Raw genomic sequence first — 18,802 nt, 5'->3', positions numbered from 1 at the left:
ATACAGCTTGCTATTTCGATGAGACTCTAGCTCTAGGCAGATAAACAAGGCAGGCACTTGGACTAAATCAAATAGGGAGAGATTCTTGGCTACATATATGTGTGTGCATATGCATGTGCAAACATGCGTTAAATAAAAAAAGGTTCCAAAATATTCATTCGATGTAACCGTTTTTTTCCCCTTAATATAGGCAAATATTAAGTAAATGAATTAAAGCATATTCTCTCATTTCATAAGAGTAAATTGTGCTTGGTAAGAAAAGAAAAGTATGAATTATGGAAAATTGATTTAAATTCCATATTAATTATTCTGTGAGATGCCCCTTTCATTTTTCTGCTATTATAGTTCCCATCTTTTCGTAAGTTCCATGAATCATTCAAAATTGATTGTTGGGACGATTCCTGTTAGTTTCCAGCAATGCAATTGACCATAAAAGGGTTAAGAATAAAATTCTAAGAGGAGCTAGACAATGAGAAAAAAACAAGATCAATGTATATTCTATTTCGTCAATGAATTAACATTTTTCTTTTGTTATGTCAACCAATTAATGCATGTTTAATTTCAAAGAGACAAAGCATAAAAATATTCGTCAGAATCACGTATTTTTGTGTAACTAGGCGGAGCATTGGAATTGTCGCACGTTTCAACTATAAGAAAAACCAACCCTTGTAATAAGAGTCTTTCAGAGCCTTGTTAAAAATCCTTAGAAGAAAGAGGGTAAGACCAAAAAAAAAGTAAGGGAAGGCTCAAGATTGTCAACAATGATTCCTCTTTATAGAGCCCTCAAAAGAGATTTAAGTGATAATAATGATCATAGTCCTATGATAGGCCATGGTTTTCATAATTCCTCTGTTGGGTGCGTTACCTATCCTCATTTGCTTCCTGTTTTTGAAACCAGAACTTCTCCTCCTCCTTGGACCCTTCCTTTTTCGGATGAAACCAAAGGAAATAATAACAAGAGGTTGAAGAAAGATCCAAGCATCCCAGAAGTCACTGGAGATTATAGAAGCTTTTCTTCAAGCAGTGGAAGTGAAGATTGCTATAGTAGTCTCAGCAGAAGTAACAGTGTGAATAGCCTTCCAAAGCTGCATTTCAGAGACCACATATGGACTATTACTCAGAGATATCTTGCTTCTGAAGAGGCAGCACAGAAAGACATGATCAATCCTGAGGTAAGTGAAGCTGAAGAACAAGACGATCGGTATTGTGCTGATGGGATGAGACTTGTTCAGCTTCTTGTTCATTGTGCTGAAGGTGTGGCTTGTCGTGATAAATCACATTCTTCAATTTTGCTATCTGAACTGAGATCAAATGCATTGGTCTTTGGCTCTCCATTTCAGCGAGTCGCTTCTTGTTTTGCACAAGGGCTATCTGATCGGCTCGCGATGGTTCAACCAGTTGGGGCTGTGGGGAATATGGAACCACTGACGAACATTATGGACATAGCCTCAGAAGAAATGGAAGAAGCATTTAAATTGGTTTATGAGATTTGCCCACACATTAAGTTTGGTCACTTTGTAGCTAATTCCACAATATTGGAAGCCTTTGAAAACCACAGTTTTGTGCATGTGGTGGACCTTGGGATGACTCTTGGTCTTCCCCATGGCCACCAATGGAGGGGATTGATTAAGAGCCTGGCTAAACGCCCAGGCCAGCTAGTTCGCCGCCTTCGAATTACCGGCGTTGGCCTTTGTGTTGAGAAACTCAAGTTGATTGGTGAAGAACTTGAACTTTATGCTCATAACTTGGGAATTAACCTGGAGTTCTCTGTGGTGGGAAAGAACTTAGAAAATCTGCATACTGATGACATTACAGTGAATGACGAAGAGGTTCTGGTGGTTAATAGCATTCTTCAGTTGCACTGTGTAGTGAAAGAGAGTCGTGGGGCTTTAAACTCAGTCCTTCAGACCATTCATAAACTCTCACCAAAAGTTTTGGTTATGGTTGAGCAGGACTCAAGCCATAATGGACCCTTTTTCCTTGGGAGGTTCATGGAAGCACTTCATTATTACTCTGCCATTTTTGACTCTTTGGATGCCATGTTACCTAAGTATGACACTAAGAGAGCAAAAATAGAACAGTTCTATTTTGCAGAAGAGATAAAGAATATTATCAGCTGCGAAGGACCGGCAAGGATGGAGAGGCATGAGAGGGTGGACCAGTGGCGCCGGAGGATGAGTAGGGCCGGGTTTCAGAGTGCGCCAATGAAGATGGTGAGTCAGGCCAAGCAGTGGCTTCAGAAGAATCAGGTTTGTGATGGTTATACTGTTGTGGAGGAGAAAGGTTGTTTGGTCCTTGGGTGGAAATCAAAGCCGATTGTGGCAGCTTCTTGCTGGAAATGCGGAATCTAATGGTGCCTCATTTCCTTGGTATTTGGTGTTATAATAACAAGACCAGCTTCGCATATGGGAAGTTTGATGCATGTGTTTCTACTTTGTGTTTGACTCTACTTCTTTTATGACACCCATGTTTTGTGAATTCAGAGCAATTCAAACAGGGGGCGAGAATAAGTATCAATAATTTTCCATGTTTGGCTGGTTGTTCAGTATCAATCAGATCAAATAAAGATGATTTCTGCTGGTTTGGTGTGCATATACATGAGTTATAACCTTATAGGCAGATTTTAAGAATTTTTTCAAGGATTGTTTATACAAAACTAACTGTAAATTTAGCCCATTCTTATTGTACTTAGAAATAAGAAACAAGTGAAATTCGATCATAGTATTTTTTTCAAAAAAAAAAATACATTGAAGATTTAGAGTTATAAGGAAATACATTGTCTCTCTTTGCAAAATTGCTTCAGGGTTTATATTTAAGAATGGGGAATAAGGTCAACAAGGATCAATCATGAGACAAATTACAAATTTCTGGATTATTGTCTTTCTCAAGCCTTCCGTTCTCAAGTCTAATACAATATCGTCAACGAGCGGTTATTCCAGTTTCTTCGCATGCCACTTGACAAATAAGTTAAACAAAAGAGAGATAGAATGAACCAACGTCAAGATATCATCTGCTTTCTCCAGCATAATTTAACTGACAGGGAAGATCCGTTAGCCCTCCTTTGTTCATTCTTCACTTTGCGCAGCTTTAAGCTAGATATTTCAGGCTAATATCTCCTTGGATCCTGATTCTATGGAATCCATCATTGTCAACAAGTTTGAACTTGCGCCTTTAGAATTTTTTTCCTCTCTTTCATGTACTCTTTGGCATGACATATTTCACACGACGCAAAATTTCTTCTCTAGTTTTTTTTAAGGCTTGTCAAAGGAATTTTTTTCTTTTCTTTATGTAGCCGACATCTTTGTCCACTTCCTTATTTTGTACTCTTATCTTTTTATTATAAATCATTTTGTCTTTAAAGAAAAAAGATCATTAAACAAAAATGTCTTTGACATTGCATCTATTCAAAGATGAGTTTGGAATACAGCACCAACGGCACCATCAAGCTCTCAAGAGGCCCTACGTTTTCTTTTAGTGGCCATCAATGTCAAATTCATATACCATATACAAGAGATAAACGAATTCGCATGCAAATATGAACAAAGAATAGACAAGTTTCTCAACAAACCAGAACAGGCAGATTGATGCCTCCCCCTTGTCATGTCAGAAGTCATTAGTCTCTCCTAAATAATCTTTTTACAAAACCTCGTCTGCGTCTTTTGGGCTTAACATCCTTACCTGTAAAAGGATCGCACATAAAAAGTCGAGTGAGTTAGATATAGTTGTTCTAACAGGACACAAATACACCCAGGTGGACCAGACCCAAAAAAGGTTAAATATCTGATGAATATGAAGATCAGAAGTGATCTGTAAATGCAAGGGAGAAAAAATATGCAAGGAATGCTATTAGGCAACACAGATGATGTTGGATCAAAATCCATCATAAGGCTCATATGCCATCTATTTTAATAAGCCTAGAGTTATACCTTTAATTCTGCCAGCTTGATACAAAACTTCCTCAGCAATGGGTCTCCATTGTTCTGCACATGAATAATTGATTCCGAGACCAACGCTAAGTCCCCTCAGTAGATGCACTGTCCTAAGTACAGAAAAGAGTTCTTCGGGAAAAGCCTATAGCAGACCAGCAAAGGAAAAGTACAAAGTCAGGGAACACAAAGTAGTAGTGTCAAGTGTGAACAAGCCATATGCTACTTATTCCATAAACATAAATATCCCCAGTTTAAAAGGGAAAAATATATCCATTCTTTGATAACAAATTTCCCAAGAGTCAAGATTATCACCATGCCCCTAATAGCATGCCACATCAGAAATGCGTGGTGTAAAAATGAACAAATACTGAATGCCCACTCACATTCTTAAACATACCTGAACAGCAATTTTTTTTATTGAAGAGTCCTCTGAGAAAGGTTGCAGCATCGCCACCCCAGGAGGAAGTTTTGTATCAAACATGGTCTGTGCCAGCTTGAACATCTCCTGTAGCTCATTCTCACATTTGCTCAAGGTGTCTATACCAAGCTCCCTGTAAAAGGGGAGTGAACCAATTGAATATTCAGATTTGAGACGGCCACCAATAGAATGAGGAAATTCAATTTGCAGTTATGAAGCAAAACAAGTCATTCTAACCAGCCATTGGTTAATCATTTTTTTTCTTTTAAAGGATAGAGAAACAAGTGGAACAAGAAATATGCCAAAAGAATCAGATTTTATGTTAGATGTTTACTGAAGTTTTCAATATTTGGTTCATAAAGCTTTTATATCAATTCATGTCTCAGTCTTTCATTTCATTGAAAATGAATTGAAATTCAAGTCAGGGTTTCAGCCTCCAGGTTTACGGAAATTATGATTCAGCTGTTGAAAGGTGTTAGGTACCCTAGGACTAGGGGTCTATGAAAAGATATCAAGTGGTTGAGAATTTTTCCTCTCCTTACACCCTGCCTTTCCCCACTCTCATATATCTTGTCTCTGTCGTTTGCTATCTACTCATTACCAGAACTCCTTAACTTCTAGTCCTTGTTTTCATTACCCATATCCTGCAGTGCTGCATATGTAGTTAGTCACTCAGCCACTAAGCCTTAGCTTTGTATTTCACTTCCGAGTCTAGACATATAAGCAAAGAAGTCTTTAAGAATGTAATGCAGACTTCATAACCTAAAGCTTTCTGATGCTCTTATAGCGTCACCATCAGCCATTGCAAGAACAAGATTAGCATAACCAAGCTTCAACTTTTCTGGGAGATCCTTCACCTGTCCATAGTCTAGCAAGGCAACCTGACTAGAGGCAAGACACCACGATTAGGGTGATGAAAACAGTATATTAAGCATCAAGGCGAAAGTTAATTTTCAATATTCTGCCACGGAGTTATTTATTCATAGCCAGCGGACCAAACAGCTAAAGTCATATCCAACGGCATTTCCTGGTGATTAAATGTCTTAATATTTACAAAGAGGATATTCATAAAATAAAAGAAATGATCCAATTAAGAGACTTGCCTCTGAGCCTTTACAAATCAGGATGTTTCCTGGGTGAGGATCTGCATGAAAGAATCCACTCTTCAAAATCATTTGACCATATGCTAGAGTCAAGCTTTCAAGAATTTTCCTGCACTTTAATAAAAGATTAATATTGTAATTTTCACAAGCTTACATCCAACTACGCATCTAAATTTTGTACAAGATTTTCAGGTACCTTAAAATGACTCACGGTAAAGCTATAAATTTCAAGACAGAAAGTGAGGTATTGAGATGCATGGAGACAACTCTATAATTGGTAGGATATCAACAGCAGGGTATTGCATTTATGTGTGGTGAAACCTGGTAGCATCGAGAAGCAAAAAGCAGGCTGAAATTTCTTGTTGATCCTAAACTTTAAAGGAAGGGTCCTATGAGAGCGTCATGTGATAATATGGTTACTATAGACACTGTAAAGAATCCTATTCATCATGGTCGGGCCAAACATGTGGAGCTTGATTAGAACTTTATCAAGGAGAAGTTAAACTCTGAAATCATCAATCTTAATATCTTATCCGTACTCCCACACGATTCCAGGTGACTGACAATTTGACCAAGGCTATATCTAGAGTGAATTTTGAATACTTAAATGACAAGTTGGTAAAGAACAATATCCATTCACCAACTCGAGAGAGAGTGTTAGTGTCCGTGTGTTACTGGTGCATGACTCCTGAGGTGATTGTGTCTCATTTTGTATTATTTCCTTCTGTTTTATATACCATATTTTTGGTCATCTATTGTCATTCATAAGTTCTCATTAGTTGATGCTACCATGCTTGTATCGAGGGACTTGAGGTCACGTAATTATGGATATCACTTCTTATTTATGTTGGTCTTATTTGATATATGAACAAAAAAAGGAAATTGAGTTGTTCAGAAACTGGAAGTTTCAGAATTCTACAGCTAACAACACCCTGCTTTGAGGGGAGTCACTTGCCTTTTGGCTAAAAAATAAATAGGAAGCAGAATGAGATAATAAATGGAAAATATGGAAGTAAAAAGTCAAAAATACTCCTTAAAGAAGACACTGAATAAGCACAAGATTGTAATAAAGTAATGGATCAAACAGTAAAATGATACGTTGAAAATCATAATTTTATTGTCATTTATTAAATTTAAAAGAGAAGCACCAGTGACGTGTATCTAGCAGCAAGTCTTCTAGTCCAAAAATTCAGTATACATAACACGAAAAGTTCGATATGCCAACATTACTCTTTCCAAATTCCCAGAATATCACACTTTTTTAAAACCCAAAATTCAAGGTTTCACATGGAGGACTAAAAATATCAAAACAGTTCAGGAACTTACTGCTTTGCTGCTGCTGCTAGCTTACCACGAGGATTAATGCCTCTTTTTGCTATTTCATCACCAAGATTCATAATTGGAATCCCGTCAATATATTCCATGACTAGGACTCTCCTGTTATAGAAAAGTACATAAATACTAATCACTCTATCATAAATGAAGTACATATGATTATTGTATACCTGTTCTATGAATATTTCAATATAGCAAATAAACTCTTTACTAGACAAAGTACGTGTCAGATGTTTTTTTTAATAAAGGTTTTTTAGTTGTTATTGTCAACTATAGTGCTTTCAATCACACATTGAGGTTGTTATGACATGATAAAAGAAATTGTCATTGACATGATCCTAGATTTTTACAGTAGAGAATTCAGGCATAGACCATGACTATGCACCCGAAGTTGACTGCTCATCATTCTAGCTCCCAAAGCATTTCACTATTTGCTATTTTGTTTGAATAAATATTAGCCAAACTATTGAATGTACAAAGCTATCGTCACCAAAGAAATTTACAAAACTACTAAGAAAAAATGAAGAGAATTAAAAAAAAAAAAACTTACAGGTCAGCCATAAAGAAATTAGCAAAGCTAGCACTGAGAAGCATTTAACATTTGGCTTTTGGAAACAAAATTCAAGCCAACTCTAAAATAACCATGCAATCCAAGGGCAACAAACAAATACCTGGAGCTCCAAACTCTACAAAAATACGATGGCTAATTTTTGTACTCTAGTCCTAAATTATCATCCCAATAAATAAAAATGCAATGTTGTAGAACATACCTAGTAACCAAGTTTTGTACTACTCGTGGCACCAGAACAGGAGTCCTTTTGTTGTTTTCATACAGGAACTTCCGAATCCTTTCCATAGCACTTGCCTCCCTCACGAAATCAAATTCATATCCAATCTAGAATGTCAAAATGATCGAACAGTATCAACTAGAAGCTCAAAACTAACTATGATATTTAGCAAGAAGGATCTTAAGATTGACTTGACCAGTAATGCCACTTACACTGTTGTAACTACTTTCACAAACTGCACAAACAGCTGATGTGTGTGATTTTGAATTCAAAGAAGCCCAACTAAAACCTTTTCTGCAAACTTAGATGCAGTCACATCAGCATTTTGTGCAGAGCTAGGAAGATTGTGTAAGAAGCATTACTCTAACGTGATGGTATTACTGTTAACATAAAAAATAAAGCTAATTCACAAAAATTGTAAGGCAACAAGGTAAAAGATATAATAATATTTCTATTCAGAATTGCATTCTAATCCCATCATCTGTCATATCCTCTGTGCATAATCAAGGTACATTTCATTGTTGACAATAGGACTTGAAAATATAATTAAAAACCAGATTGAGCAATTATCCCATGTATTTGTCCATCTTTGCTCAGGGAACTACAATCAGGGAAAATCTTAATAAAAAGACCCACTATACAGGAAAACAAGAGAAGAGTAGATAAGACACTGACAGAATACTAGAACCCAAGAAGAAATCTAGAACAGAAATATTGCTTACCTGTTTTTCCATTTCCTTTGTCACCGAATATAGGTCGAATTTGATATCAGTCTTTTGCATATATAAAGCAAAAGCTTGCAAATTATGGATATCAGTCATCATTAGATGCTGAACTCCAGGATGTTGAACCTATTAATGCAAACAAAAGTCAGAAGCATACAAACGTTGTGCTCCCCGAGGTGCCTGTCAGAAACACTCACCTTGACAACAACATCATCCTTATCACCTTTCAGTTGTGCTCTATGTACCTAACGCAAGCATGTAGCATGTGTCAGCTACTTGGAACAAAGTTCTCATGATCACGATAAGGCTGTTATAAATCAATCTAATGGAGACTTAAACGTGACAAGAGAATCAATATGAACTGCAGTAAGGTATTTATATATGCAATTTTTTAATAAAACTGCAATTCCAATGAGGTTTAAAAACTTGAAGACTAAATTATTCTATCACCTGATTGAATTACATGATAACAATAATAAACAAAATATAAAGTGCAGTAAAACCCACAAGTAACTTGTGATTAACATGAGATACAAACTTAAAGTAGATGCACCCTGATGAGCGAAAAAACTTAATCCTTGAGCCAATTCTACCTCTGATGTGACCTTTTATACTCAATCATAAATGTATAGACAGCATCAGTTACTGCATTAGTCTGATGACAGGAACAAAAATAATCATCTTTCATTAGTTCTCAAGCACACTAGGGAAATAATTCAATCGAATGCAAAAAAGGCATAAACAGGTGTTGTCAAGAGAGAACAGAATTGCTGCAACTCAAATGATGGGCATCCTTTATGGGAGAGATGAAATAGCAGGTCATTTTCACTCAGACGGAAGTACCTGAGCAATTGAAGCAGATCCAAGGGGTTCCACATCAAACATTTCAAACACATCATCAATATTCCGACCCAGTTCGTTCTCCAGCACTAGTTTAACAGTGTGAAATGGGGTTGCAGGAGCCTGATCACATAGGGTAACAAGTCTTCTCACCCATGCCGCTGGGGCCAAGTCAGGCTTCCCTATAATTTGGGCGACCTGTTTGATAATTCATATGACCCCCCAAATATAATATCGGCAATAAGAAAAGAGAACAGAACCAAGAGAAAAATGGGTAGCAGTGAAATCAACAAAAATCCAACGACCACAAAAGTGCCCTAAAACTAAAAGTCATTGTAATTTTCTACATAAAGTAGACTGATCACAAGCCACGGAAGTCAGCCCACTTTCATCCTCTCGTTCTAAAAAGTAATAATATAATATAACCATTTTATATGCATTATAACAAAAGTAAAACACACTGGAAAAGAAATTCGTTCTCGATTTGAGAGAGGAATAACAATAATCAAAGCAACCAAGTCAAGAAATGAAATGGGGCAAGCAAAGCCCGTTCGAATTATACGTCTATCTCACTCATAATCAACATTCACGAGCAAAAGAATGAAACTTCATGACGAGATTCATGGGAAAAAAAACAAACAAATCTAATACCTTGAGAAAGAAACCTCCAAGGTCGGCGCACATACAGTATATCTTATCAGCAGCAAGCTCATGCTGTTTTTCCCACAATGCTTCCTGCTTCTGCGCATCCTTCTCAAAGCTCACCTTAAGTTGGAACACCTGCAAGAAATTCCGAATGAATACGAAGTTTTCAAGTCGAAGCCAATACGTGCAGAGACGAAGCTGATTGATCAGAAACCTTATAACCAGTGTAAATATCAATGGCCCGAACCCAGAACTGATAGGAGCGATGCCAAGGTCTGAAGTGGGACGAGAGCTTCTCCTTAATGTCGTTGACATCGAGACGAGGCAGAGGCAGCATAGCGACTAGTGGCCACTGCTCTGTCTTGCTGAGAGTGACGAAATTTTAGCTATGTCGAAAGATATGGCATATCATACTGAGAAATTGTGGCTCCAGAAGGATTTGGGTGCCTTTGTCATTTCCTTCTCTTTTTCTTTTTAAACCAAGGCAGATCGGTAAGGAACATCTCTGCCGCTTATCTATGCAAGATTTACTAGGATTGGCAAAATAATACTCATCCACTCTTACAATTTAATTGTTAAGTTAATTTTGATCTCAAATATAAAACTTATTTTTTATATTTATCAGTTTTTTAAAAATTATTTTTATAGATACTCCTTCAACTATAATCAAGTAAGTGAGAGAAAAAAGATATTAAAAAATATAATTATAGTATTTTAAGAAAAACATATTATATTTCTAATAATAATTAACTAATTTATTTAAATTTTTTGATCTAATCAAATTAGTTAAATAGATCTATCACTCAAGATTTATTGTTTATACATAGATAAATTTACCTTCTGACAAAAAAAAATGTAAATTACTTATTTTATATTCTTCCTATTTTAAATGTAAAACATGTAATTTACATTAAAAAAAGTTTTAAAAAAATTAAGACCGGAGGAATATTTATTTCTTATTCTGACAAAAAAAATTTATTTCTTATAATTGCTTATTATAAAAATTAGGTTGATTTCATAAATTTTGTATTTTTCAGACAAAATTATACATCTCATCAAGATTTATGGGCCATTAAGGGGAAAAAACAAACAATTATAAGGGGTGTTTGAACTTTGAAGATCATCTTCAAAAAAAGTTTGGTCATAGCTCACATATTTTTTATGGTTCAAACTTTTTTTTGGCCGAATTGATGGTTCAAACTTATAACCTCATGCTCAAGAAAGTTTTGAGCGAAGTGATTGATGTCAATTAAGTTACAAAATCTCAACCATGTAAAAAATATTTTTACATTTTATGAGACAAAGCCCCGATGAAATCACTCAAAATATGCTAATTCAAATACCTTAAACTTTGTATGACTTTGGATACCCTGCCTCTATTTTGCTTAGCATATATGTATCCATGTGAAGTATCATGATGTTAGTTAGCTAGTCCCTTTAAAAAAGTATTCCTCCAGTTCTTAATATAAGATTCATTTAACTAATTTAATTAAATTAAGAAAGTTAAGTAAGTTAGTTAATTATAAGAAATGTGACATGTTTTTCCTCAAACACTATAATCATCTTTCTTAATACCATTTCTTTATCTTCTACTTAATTATGGTTGAAAGAGTATCTATAGGGATAATTTAAAAAAAAAAAATTGATAAATATGAGAATTAGGTCTTATATTTAGAATCAAAACCGAGCACATAGAAAGCGGTTATCTAACCAGATTTAAGATAACAATGGTATTAGAAGAAGAAAGAAGGACGCAAAGGAAAAGGAGGCGCGGAAGGGAAGGGGAGGATGAAAATGATGGGGCCATTTTGGTGGAGTCGTGCTTAAAGAATCTTGGCACTTCCCGACGCTTATTGTCTGCTCGGAAAAGTTGTGGTGCCTCTTTATGGCTCTTGTTGGTATTCTTCTGGATTCTTGTTCGTTAAATCTCAGACTATGACTAGCATTGATATCTCTACGAGTTTGGTGGAGGACTATGATTTTTAATTCATTGATTCGATCTGAACTTAGATTTACCCTTTGCTCCTTTTTTTTTTTTAAAAAAATTGCTTTTAATTTATAAACTTTAAAATTCCTTCTAATTCCATTCTAACTTTTAGATAAATTACTTCTCCATATGAAATAGGTTCATAGCAAAATCTAATTCTTGTTCTTGCACCAGAATGCCAGAATCTAATTAATGCATTGGCCTATATTTCCTCTTCCAAAAGAAACATTTCACTTTCATTACTTTCATTAATTCATTTATTGCCTCTGGCGTATCCGTTTTTGTGAATCAATTAATGCTCTTTTTATTTTTTATTTTAATTTTTTTGGCTTATCATGGCAGTTATGTTGCGCTTGGAACCTTTCCATGAAGATCATTTTAATAGCCATGGATTCGCCCAATAAAATGCTATAAGCAGCAATGACTCACTTAAATTTACTGAATAAATGAGATGGCGATTTCATGCTTTTCTTTGAAGGAAAGCAACGAATGTTATCCTCTTAAACTCCAGCTTATAATAAGCCGTTCGCTTTCTAATTAATTTTTAAAAAAAAGAAGCTAAATTATACAAAACTCTCTAGCTATAGGTCAATTGCATATAACCTCCTTAATATTTTAAAATTTAAATTTAATCCCCTAATCTTTTATTATTTTATTACAGACATCTCACCGTTAACTTACTGCTATCTTTTTAATGGAATTTGCCACGTCAGATCAATATAAGACACCTTACATCTTATGTGGCATCTTACATAACATCCTATCTAATATAATCATTTTATAATAATTATATTGTTTTTATATAAGGATTAAAATGTCATTTTATCACTTGAAAAACACTGTTGCTCATTTTTATTCTCATATTTTTGTCAACATAAATTTTTAAATAACATTTTCTTCTATTTTTTGCCACACATTTGAACATGTGGCTAGAAGCGATCACCCAATCATAAGTAATTAGATGTCTTATCTGGTTGAACGTATTAGTCAACAAGACTAATGTTCTCTGTATCATTCCAATTTTATCAGAGATCCTCAAAGGGACATAAAAAGAATTCTTTTTGAATCAAACTTACTGCATCTACAAATTCGTGGTAAGCTTTAGTTTTCATGCAACCTTAATCCTAGTGACCTTATCAATCTCACTACCATGAAGAATATCCTTTTTTGGGGCCTAAGGAATAAACACTGATGACCTCTCACTTGCGTAGCAATAATTCTTGTTCTTAAGCTACACGGAGCTGGCCCACAACGAATAGCTTTTAGTTTTGTTGTGCGTATCTGGTTTTTCGTTTTCTCGTAAAGCCTTTAAATCCGGTTTTCACCTTCATCATGGATGATATCCCTGCAAGATGCCTTCCCTCCATGATCCAACGTGTTTACAAGCGTCCGAGTGACCCCTGATTTTCCAGTTAATACTTCCAATTTGAGGCTGTCAGCTTCTTTTTGTATGCGAATGAACACAGTCTCGTGATCTCGAAAATCTTCATTCGATTGAATTTTCATTCATCTTACTTTCCATAAGAGTTTTATATGTATTTAATTAAAGACAGAAATTTAGCTGGTAAATAACTTATATAGATAAATAAGATTGAAGATTCTTCTTAGGATAATAATACATTGAAACTTTGTAACATGCAAATGATAAAACAAAAACTACTAAGAAGACAAAGGCATAATTGCAAAAGCATTTAAACACCACAAATTCATAACAAAAAATTTTGTTCGAAAGATAATTGGAAACTGGATTGAGACAGCTAAGACCCAACAAGCTAAATTGTTCACTAGTTAGCAAATCAAATAGAATACAGCGTATCATGTCCTCTAGTAAAACGCATTCAACAGAAAATCCTTGAATCTATCTGTATCTCTCTTCCTTTTCCACAATTTTTTTGTCTATAACGATGAATTGCAAAAGAAGACTTAACTTTAAAGATCAATCACACGAGACAACTTTTGAATCCGGTTCAACAGGAAGTCCCCTTGCTTGATAGTTGCTTGGTATAGAGCATTCTTGGCATCAGGGCGGTTCGTTTCAAGAACTCCTGCAACCTTATCAATCTTACAATGAAGTTTCCCAGCTGCAATAAAACGTGAAAGCTCCCTGGCAGCAAATAAATTAAACGAGTTAACAGGGCCAGCAGAACGTAACTTACAAAAGATTTTTAAATCTTTCTAAAAATCAATTAAGTTGACATTTAATCGGCCATAATTAATCAACTTACAGATCAATGAAATCCACAGTCACTCCAAATGCTTTTGCCATCGCCTCAATTGTAACACTCTTGTAAGACTCCAAAAACTGTGAATAAACAACAGTTCTAACCTCCCTCATGTAATATCGAAAATGTGGGTGCAAATAGCGGTCCAACTTGATTTGGTCGGTTATCCCAGCTGAAAAAAATTTCAAATGAAACCAAGTAAGAACATGAATTCCAATAGCAGATGGAAGATCAGAAATCAACTACATTCTAGCAGTTGCAAACCCTAGCTGTGTGCCCAGCTGATACTGTCAGAAACTATTAAGAGGGAAGGGATATGGCAGGCATCTACTCACCAAATGCAGAGAAAAATGACTTGTACTGACAATCATATAGGGAGTTTAAGAATTCAGAAAGATAGGGAACTTTGCCAATCACAGTCAAGATCTCAGGAGCATCCACTACCTGATTCAGATCAACTAAAATTAACAAAATCGGATATGCAGAACATTTGACAGGAAACAAATTGTACAGTAGAATGGAATGGAACAGCAGAAAAAAAATGGTCCCTGTAAAAACTAATCACCTTCTGCTTCAGGGAAACCCTATCCAATGATATAATGCTGGTCAAAACCGTGTAAAATGTAAAGGTGTCATAGGGGAAAAGTTCGTAAGTTGTGAAAGTTGAGATAGAATCCAAGAATAAATTGGCAGCCTTCTTGAAATTCCGTGTGGACATGCAGTACAGGCCTTCATACACTTTCAGCCGATTCTTTCTTTCCCAGTCACCACCTTCCTCAAACAAGCTGCCATCATGGTGTACAAAGTTAAAAATACAAGACTGGAGTCAAAAATAAAGGAGGGAAGAAGAGAAGGGGTGTTTACAATTCATTACTTTTTTGCTTTGTCGATGCTTTTGGAAATGAGATCAAAATCCATGTCAAAAAACCCAAGCTGCAATGTATGAAACACCAGGTCCATCTTCTGGCCAACTGCAACTGTCTTGCCTTCCGTTAACTTGAGATGTTCCAAGGCTTTCTCCTGGTTTATGTGGAGAAATACTGTAAAAAAATCATTACAGCACCATCTGTCTGGAATGAAGCTATAAGTTATAATAGGCATATACCTTGTCACCGATCTTGATGAAGAACAAGGATTTTGCCAAGTGGGCCTCTCGAACTTCACTCTCACCTAAGTTTTCTTCAGCATCAGCAATTCTAAGATTAAGCAACCATATAGAATATCATAAGTATGAGGACAACTAAATTTGACACTTTCTACCTAACAGTTTGAACTTTGAATCTCAAGAAGTCAAAACAAGAGAATGCAGTGATGTATGATCCGTCTCACCCAGTGGTGAGCGCAAACACTTCTTCGGTTCGACACAGAAGCTCTATATATAGAGCATATATTATAACAGGTTATTAGGCATCAACCTAGAGGAGCAAATATGGATAGCTAATAGGACAGTAGGTAGAACCACGGTCTAAAATTTCAAAAAGCCAAATTGAGAAGAAGGGGATGGAAGGAAAGAATAGAAAATTAATTTACACCATCTTAAATTGTAAAAATAAATGGGCATGAATTATAATCTCAAGATATTTCCCTGACGTGGGTAAGAAAGATAAATACTTTTTACTATTCATGACTATTTCTAATGTCTCATCACTCTACGATGTAGAGAAATAATATTTGTTTTTTTTTTACCCTCTCTATTCATTATGTATATACATATTTATATATATAAGGAAGAAATTTGGATCTGTGCATTACCATATATTCGTGTTCTCATGGTCTTGCGAGGCAACAATGCTTTTAAATAGTATGATCATTTCCTTAACCTATCATATGTTCCGTCTCCGTATTTTGGAGCAAGTCGTTATTGTTACCGACCTAATAATCCAAATACGTCATTGCTTATAGCCTTATCAGTCCCCTGGCCAGATGCAGCTCCCATATCATTGAACCCATCATTTTTATATTGCGTTCAATATAAGCACTTAAAAGGAGCAAGAGTAACTCTAGCTTTAACAAAACAGAAGAGAAATTCCAATCACAGGTCATATGAATGAGCATAGGGATTATCATAATTCTAGAGACTCTTAAGTGGAGGAAAAAGAATTCACCGATTCAAACACCCTGAGAAGCTAGTCATTTCACGTCCACTTCTTATTTGGTTATTTTCTTTATAAGTGAACCACATAAAGGAAATAATGACATTAAGTCTATTATATTAAGCTCTAAATAGTTTGGTGCAAAATTAAATATCTCAGTATTTGAAAGAAGTTCAGCCTCCACCATCTCAATATACTACCCACCTTAATGACGTCAATCATGGTAAAAACCTTTTATCATATAACCAACAGTTATAACAAGTTAACAACAGAACAAGAAACAGCAGGGTGTTTAGCCATGGAACTGAATATAAATATCCACGAACGAAAAAAAGCTATGGATGCAATTTAATAATCTAAAAAGTGAATCTACATAAATGGCCTATGCGAAAAATAAACTTGAACGAGATGGTATGATATTGCCATGGATTTATGGGCATCCTAAATGATATAAATCTCCTTTGCTTTCATTCACTGCCATGTAAATTCATCATAGAATAAGTGATTAGTAGATATGAGCATCTGAAAACCAAAACATTGAAAACACTAGTAGTAACTAGCACTTCTCCCACATACAAAGATGTGCATGCATTGCAATAAACTTTTCTCGCTTCACACTGGCAATGGTGTCAATAGATGAAGAAGAAGAAGAAAGCAACCTAGTCCTCTCCATTCATTGATCTTACACAGCTTACTTTAACATACACCTTTCTCCCAAACTTGTAAGCTTTGTATCATCTGCTAGCCAGGATTATGTGAGACAGCAACCATACATATCTTAAATTTGATTTAAGCGTGGTTGGCATAATAATGAAAGATATTATGAGTCGTCGTCACATTAGGATAAAGCACCACCCAGAAACTTCAAATGATGCAACTGTACAGTACTTGAAATATGCAAGAATTCCTGCAGGGCTGTGGGTAATGCAAAACTACAGAAGTACCAGATGCCAATCCCTCTCAATGTCGGAGAAAGCGCCGAACCAAAAAACCTAATGGCTTTTAAATCTCAAACTTCAAGTTGTATGGAATTCAATAACCTAAAGGCCTGATCAAAACGCCCGACTGAAGTTTTCTTTTTCTTTTAAAATATACTCAAAATTCAGTCATTAAAAAGAAATTAACTCACTTTTCGTCAAGCTTCTTGAGCTCCTCATCTATCTTAGCACGCATCGAATCCAGAATGCTTTGATCCATGTCCAAAACTGAATCAGCGACTAGGGTTTCGTACAAAGGGGCCATATCTTAACATCAAACGAAAAGATACTTGAGTATGACAGCCAGAGAATAACGAGGAGTTGAAATTGGAGTGAATGAAATGGAGAATGAAGAAGTTGTGGAGTTACCATTTTCTTTGACAAACGCAAACACCTCATCTTTAAGCCGGACCTTCTCAATGTCTTCCACATCACCATGTCTGAGAAGGAAGAGCTTGTGAGCTAGCACCAGCTGTGGCTCCTGAGTCCCCTCCTCTGCTTCCATCGCCGCTTGGTGCTTTGTTCTTTGTTCAGTGCGGTACACTTCCGAGCCTTCTTTTGATCGGCGAAGGAGCGGCCGCGAAATACCCCTTCGTAATTCGCTTTACCTTTTTTGGCAAGAAAAAACAAATACATTATAATTATTCTTTTTTTTACCTGAACAATTCGCTTAGGGTCTTTTTAGTGAAAAAAATTGGTTGTGATAGAAATAAAATAAAATGAATAAACACTAGAATAAAAAGTTAGTTGATGAAAAATCTTATGTTTGATGAGGTTGAAATGAATTGAAAAATTGTGCAACTTTACCATATTATCCTTAATGAAAGAATATAATATTTTTAACCTTATAGAATAATATTATTAAAAAATTAATAATTGAAAAAATAAGTGAATAAAATCTATCATAATTTAAATAAATATAAATATTCAATATAAATATAAAAATGACAATGGGCATTAAATAATTAAATAAAAAAATAAAAAAATAGAAAAATTTGTGCAAAGAGTAAAAATAAATTCACAAAAAAAAGAAAGAAATATAATCAAATAATCTATAAATCTAATGTGCATAAATAAAATCAATTAAAATGTATATTTTTAGATGCATATATTTGTTAATTTAAATTTAAGTGGACCATATGATTTATTATTGAGAATTCTTTTAAGTTTAATTTTTAATGCAACACGACCTTTTTAAAAGCTCTTTGTATTTGAAAATTTACTTTCAAGATGGTAAGCAAAAGTCACAAACGTTTTAAAAAACATATAATAACATTGTAGAATTAAATTATTTAAATAGATGTCATTGAAAAGCTTATTAAATCTATATTTATATCAAGCAAATTTCATTTTAAAAGTATTTATAGTTTGTGAGATATCATAACAATATTTATCAAAGGTCATTGCTAAAACATTTATAACCTTTGTTCACAATTTTGATTATGGCCTCATAAAATTTAAAGAATTCTTTATGAATGTTATTTTGTTAGAAACTATATTTAAATAGCCAATGATAAGTCATTTACCTAATTTAAATCTAGATTAATAAAGTCAAATTTGTTAAGATTTAAGCTTTAATATGACAAGAAAATGAGCAACTAAATTTGAATTTGATATGAAAAAATTTAAATTTTCTTACATAAAATTTGAATCTACTAAAGAGAATTTGAATTTAATGCAGCAAATTCAATTATTTTTGCATCAAATTCGAATATACTTTTTTTTACTGCAACTTAAAGT

The 18,802-nt window shown here is 34.8% G+C and overlaps 3 protein-coding genes across 5 annotated transcripts; 1 reads left to right on the top strand and 2 right to left on the bottom strand.

The window, feature by feature from the left end:
- Positions 1-761: 761 nt before the first annotated feature.
- LOC114723144 (scarecrow-like protein 21) lies at positions 762-2,351 on the top strand. The gene has a single exon (XM_028909293.1). It carries the CDS (start codon positions 762-764, stop codon positions 2,349-2,351), a length of 1,590 nt encoding a protein of 529 aa, XP_028765126.1.
- Positions 2,352-3,418: 1,067 nt separating this feature from the next.
- On the bottom strand, positions 3,419-10,222 carry LOC114723083 (uncharacterized aarF domain-containing protein kinase 1). 3 transcript variants are annotated; one of them, XM_028909227.1, is made up of 12 exons: positions 9,998-10,222; positions 9,825-9,918; positions 9,142-9,320; positions 8,496-8,543; positions 8,296-8,424; positions 7,556-7,680; positions 6,777-6,887; positions 5,451-5,559; positions 5,110-5,228; positions 4,327-4,480; positions 3,927-4,071; positions 3,419-3,678 (listed from the first exon to the last, which is right to left on the bottom strand). In XM_028909227.1, the coding sequence occupies exons 1-12, from the start codon at positions 10,118-10,120 to the stop codon at positions 3,614-3,616; spliced, it is 1,401 nt and encodes a 466-aa protein (XP_028765060.1). In that variant the 5' UTR covers positions 10,121-10,222; the 3' UTR covers positions 3,419-3,613. The 3 variants fall into 3 exon arrangements, with proteins under 3 accessions (XP_028765060.1, XP_028765059.1, XP_028765061.1); XM_028909226.1 differs by having other exon boundaries at positions 9,142-9,336; positions 9,790-9,918; positions 9,998-10,221; XM_028909228.1 differs by having other exon boundaries at positions 9,142-9,336; positions 9,998-10,133.
- A 3,317-nt stretch (positions 10,223-13,539) lies between these two features.
- Positions 13,540-17,639, bottom strand: LOC114723085 (26S proteasome non-ATPase regulatory subunit 6 homolog). The gene is made up of 8 exons (XM_028909229.1): positions 17,432-17,639; positions 17,215-17,329; positions 15,098-15,188; positions 14,867-15,012; positions 14,558-14,777; positions 14,328-14,436; positions 13,996-14,164; positions 13,540-13,874 (listed from the first exon to the last, which is right to left on the bottom strand). The coding sequence occupies exons 1-8, from the start codon at positions 17,565-17,567 to the stop codon at positions 13,700-13,702; spliced, it is 1,161 nt and encodes a 386-aa protein (XP_028765062.1). The 5' UTR covers positions 17,568-17,639; the 3' UTR covers positions 13,540-13,699.
- Between the last annotated feature and the right edge of the window lie 1,163 nt (positions 17,640-18,802).

Source organism: Neltuma alba, unplaced genomic scaffold, assembly GCF_004799145.2.
Source record: "Neltuma alba isolate B1F8T4 unplaced genomic scaffold, ASM479914v2 tig00012124_pilon, whole genome shotgun sequence".
NCBI lineage: Eukaryota > Viridiplantae > Streptophyta > Magnoliopsida > Fabales > Fabaceae > Neltuma > Neltuma alba.
This window is presented reverse-complemented; position numbering and strand designations above follow the sequence as displayed.

Bases quoted from the DNA above. Each gene is read 5' to 3' on its own strand.
- LOC114723085 (XM_028909229.1), bottom strand. From the start codon at position 17,567: ATGGAAGCAGAGGAGGGGACTCAGGAGCCACAGCTGGTGCTAGCTCAC. The intron at 17,330-17,431 runs GTAACTCCACAA...TTTGATGTTAAG, and splicing joins TGCGTTTGTCAAAGAAAATG to ATATGGCCCCTTTGTACGAA. The intron at 13,875-13,995 runs GTAAGTTGATTA...ATTTGCTGCCAG, and splicing joins ACTGTGGATTTCATTGATCT to GGAGCTTTCACGTTTTATTG.
- LOC114723083 (XM_028909226.1), bottom strand. From the start codon at position 10,120: ATGCTGCCTCTGCCTCGTCTCGATGTCAACGACATTAAGGAGAAGCTC. The intron at 9,337-9,789 runs GTATTAGATTTG...ATTATCAAACAG, and splicing joins TTGGAGGTTTCTTTCTCAAG to GTCGCCCAAATTATAGGGAA. The intron at 8,425-8,495 runs GTGAGTGTTTCT...TTGCATTAATAG, and splicing joins AGGATGATGTTGTTGTCAAG to GTTCAACATCCTGGAGTTCA.
- LOC114723144 (XM_028909293.1), top strand. From the start codon at position 762: ATGATTCCTCTTTATAGAGCCCTCAAAAGAGATTTAAGTGATAATAAT.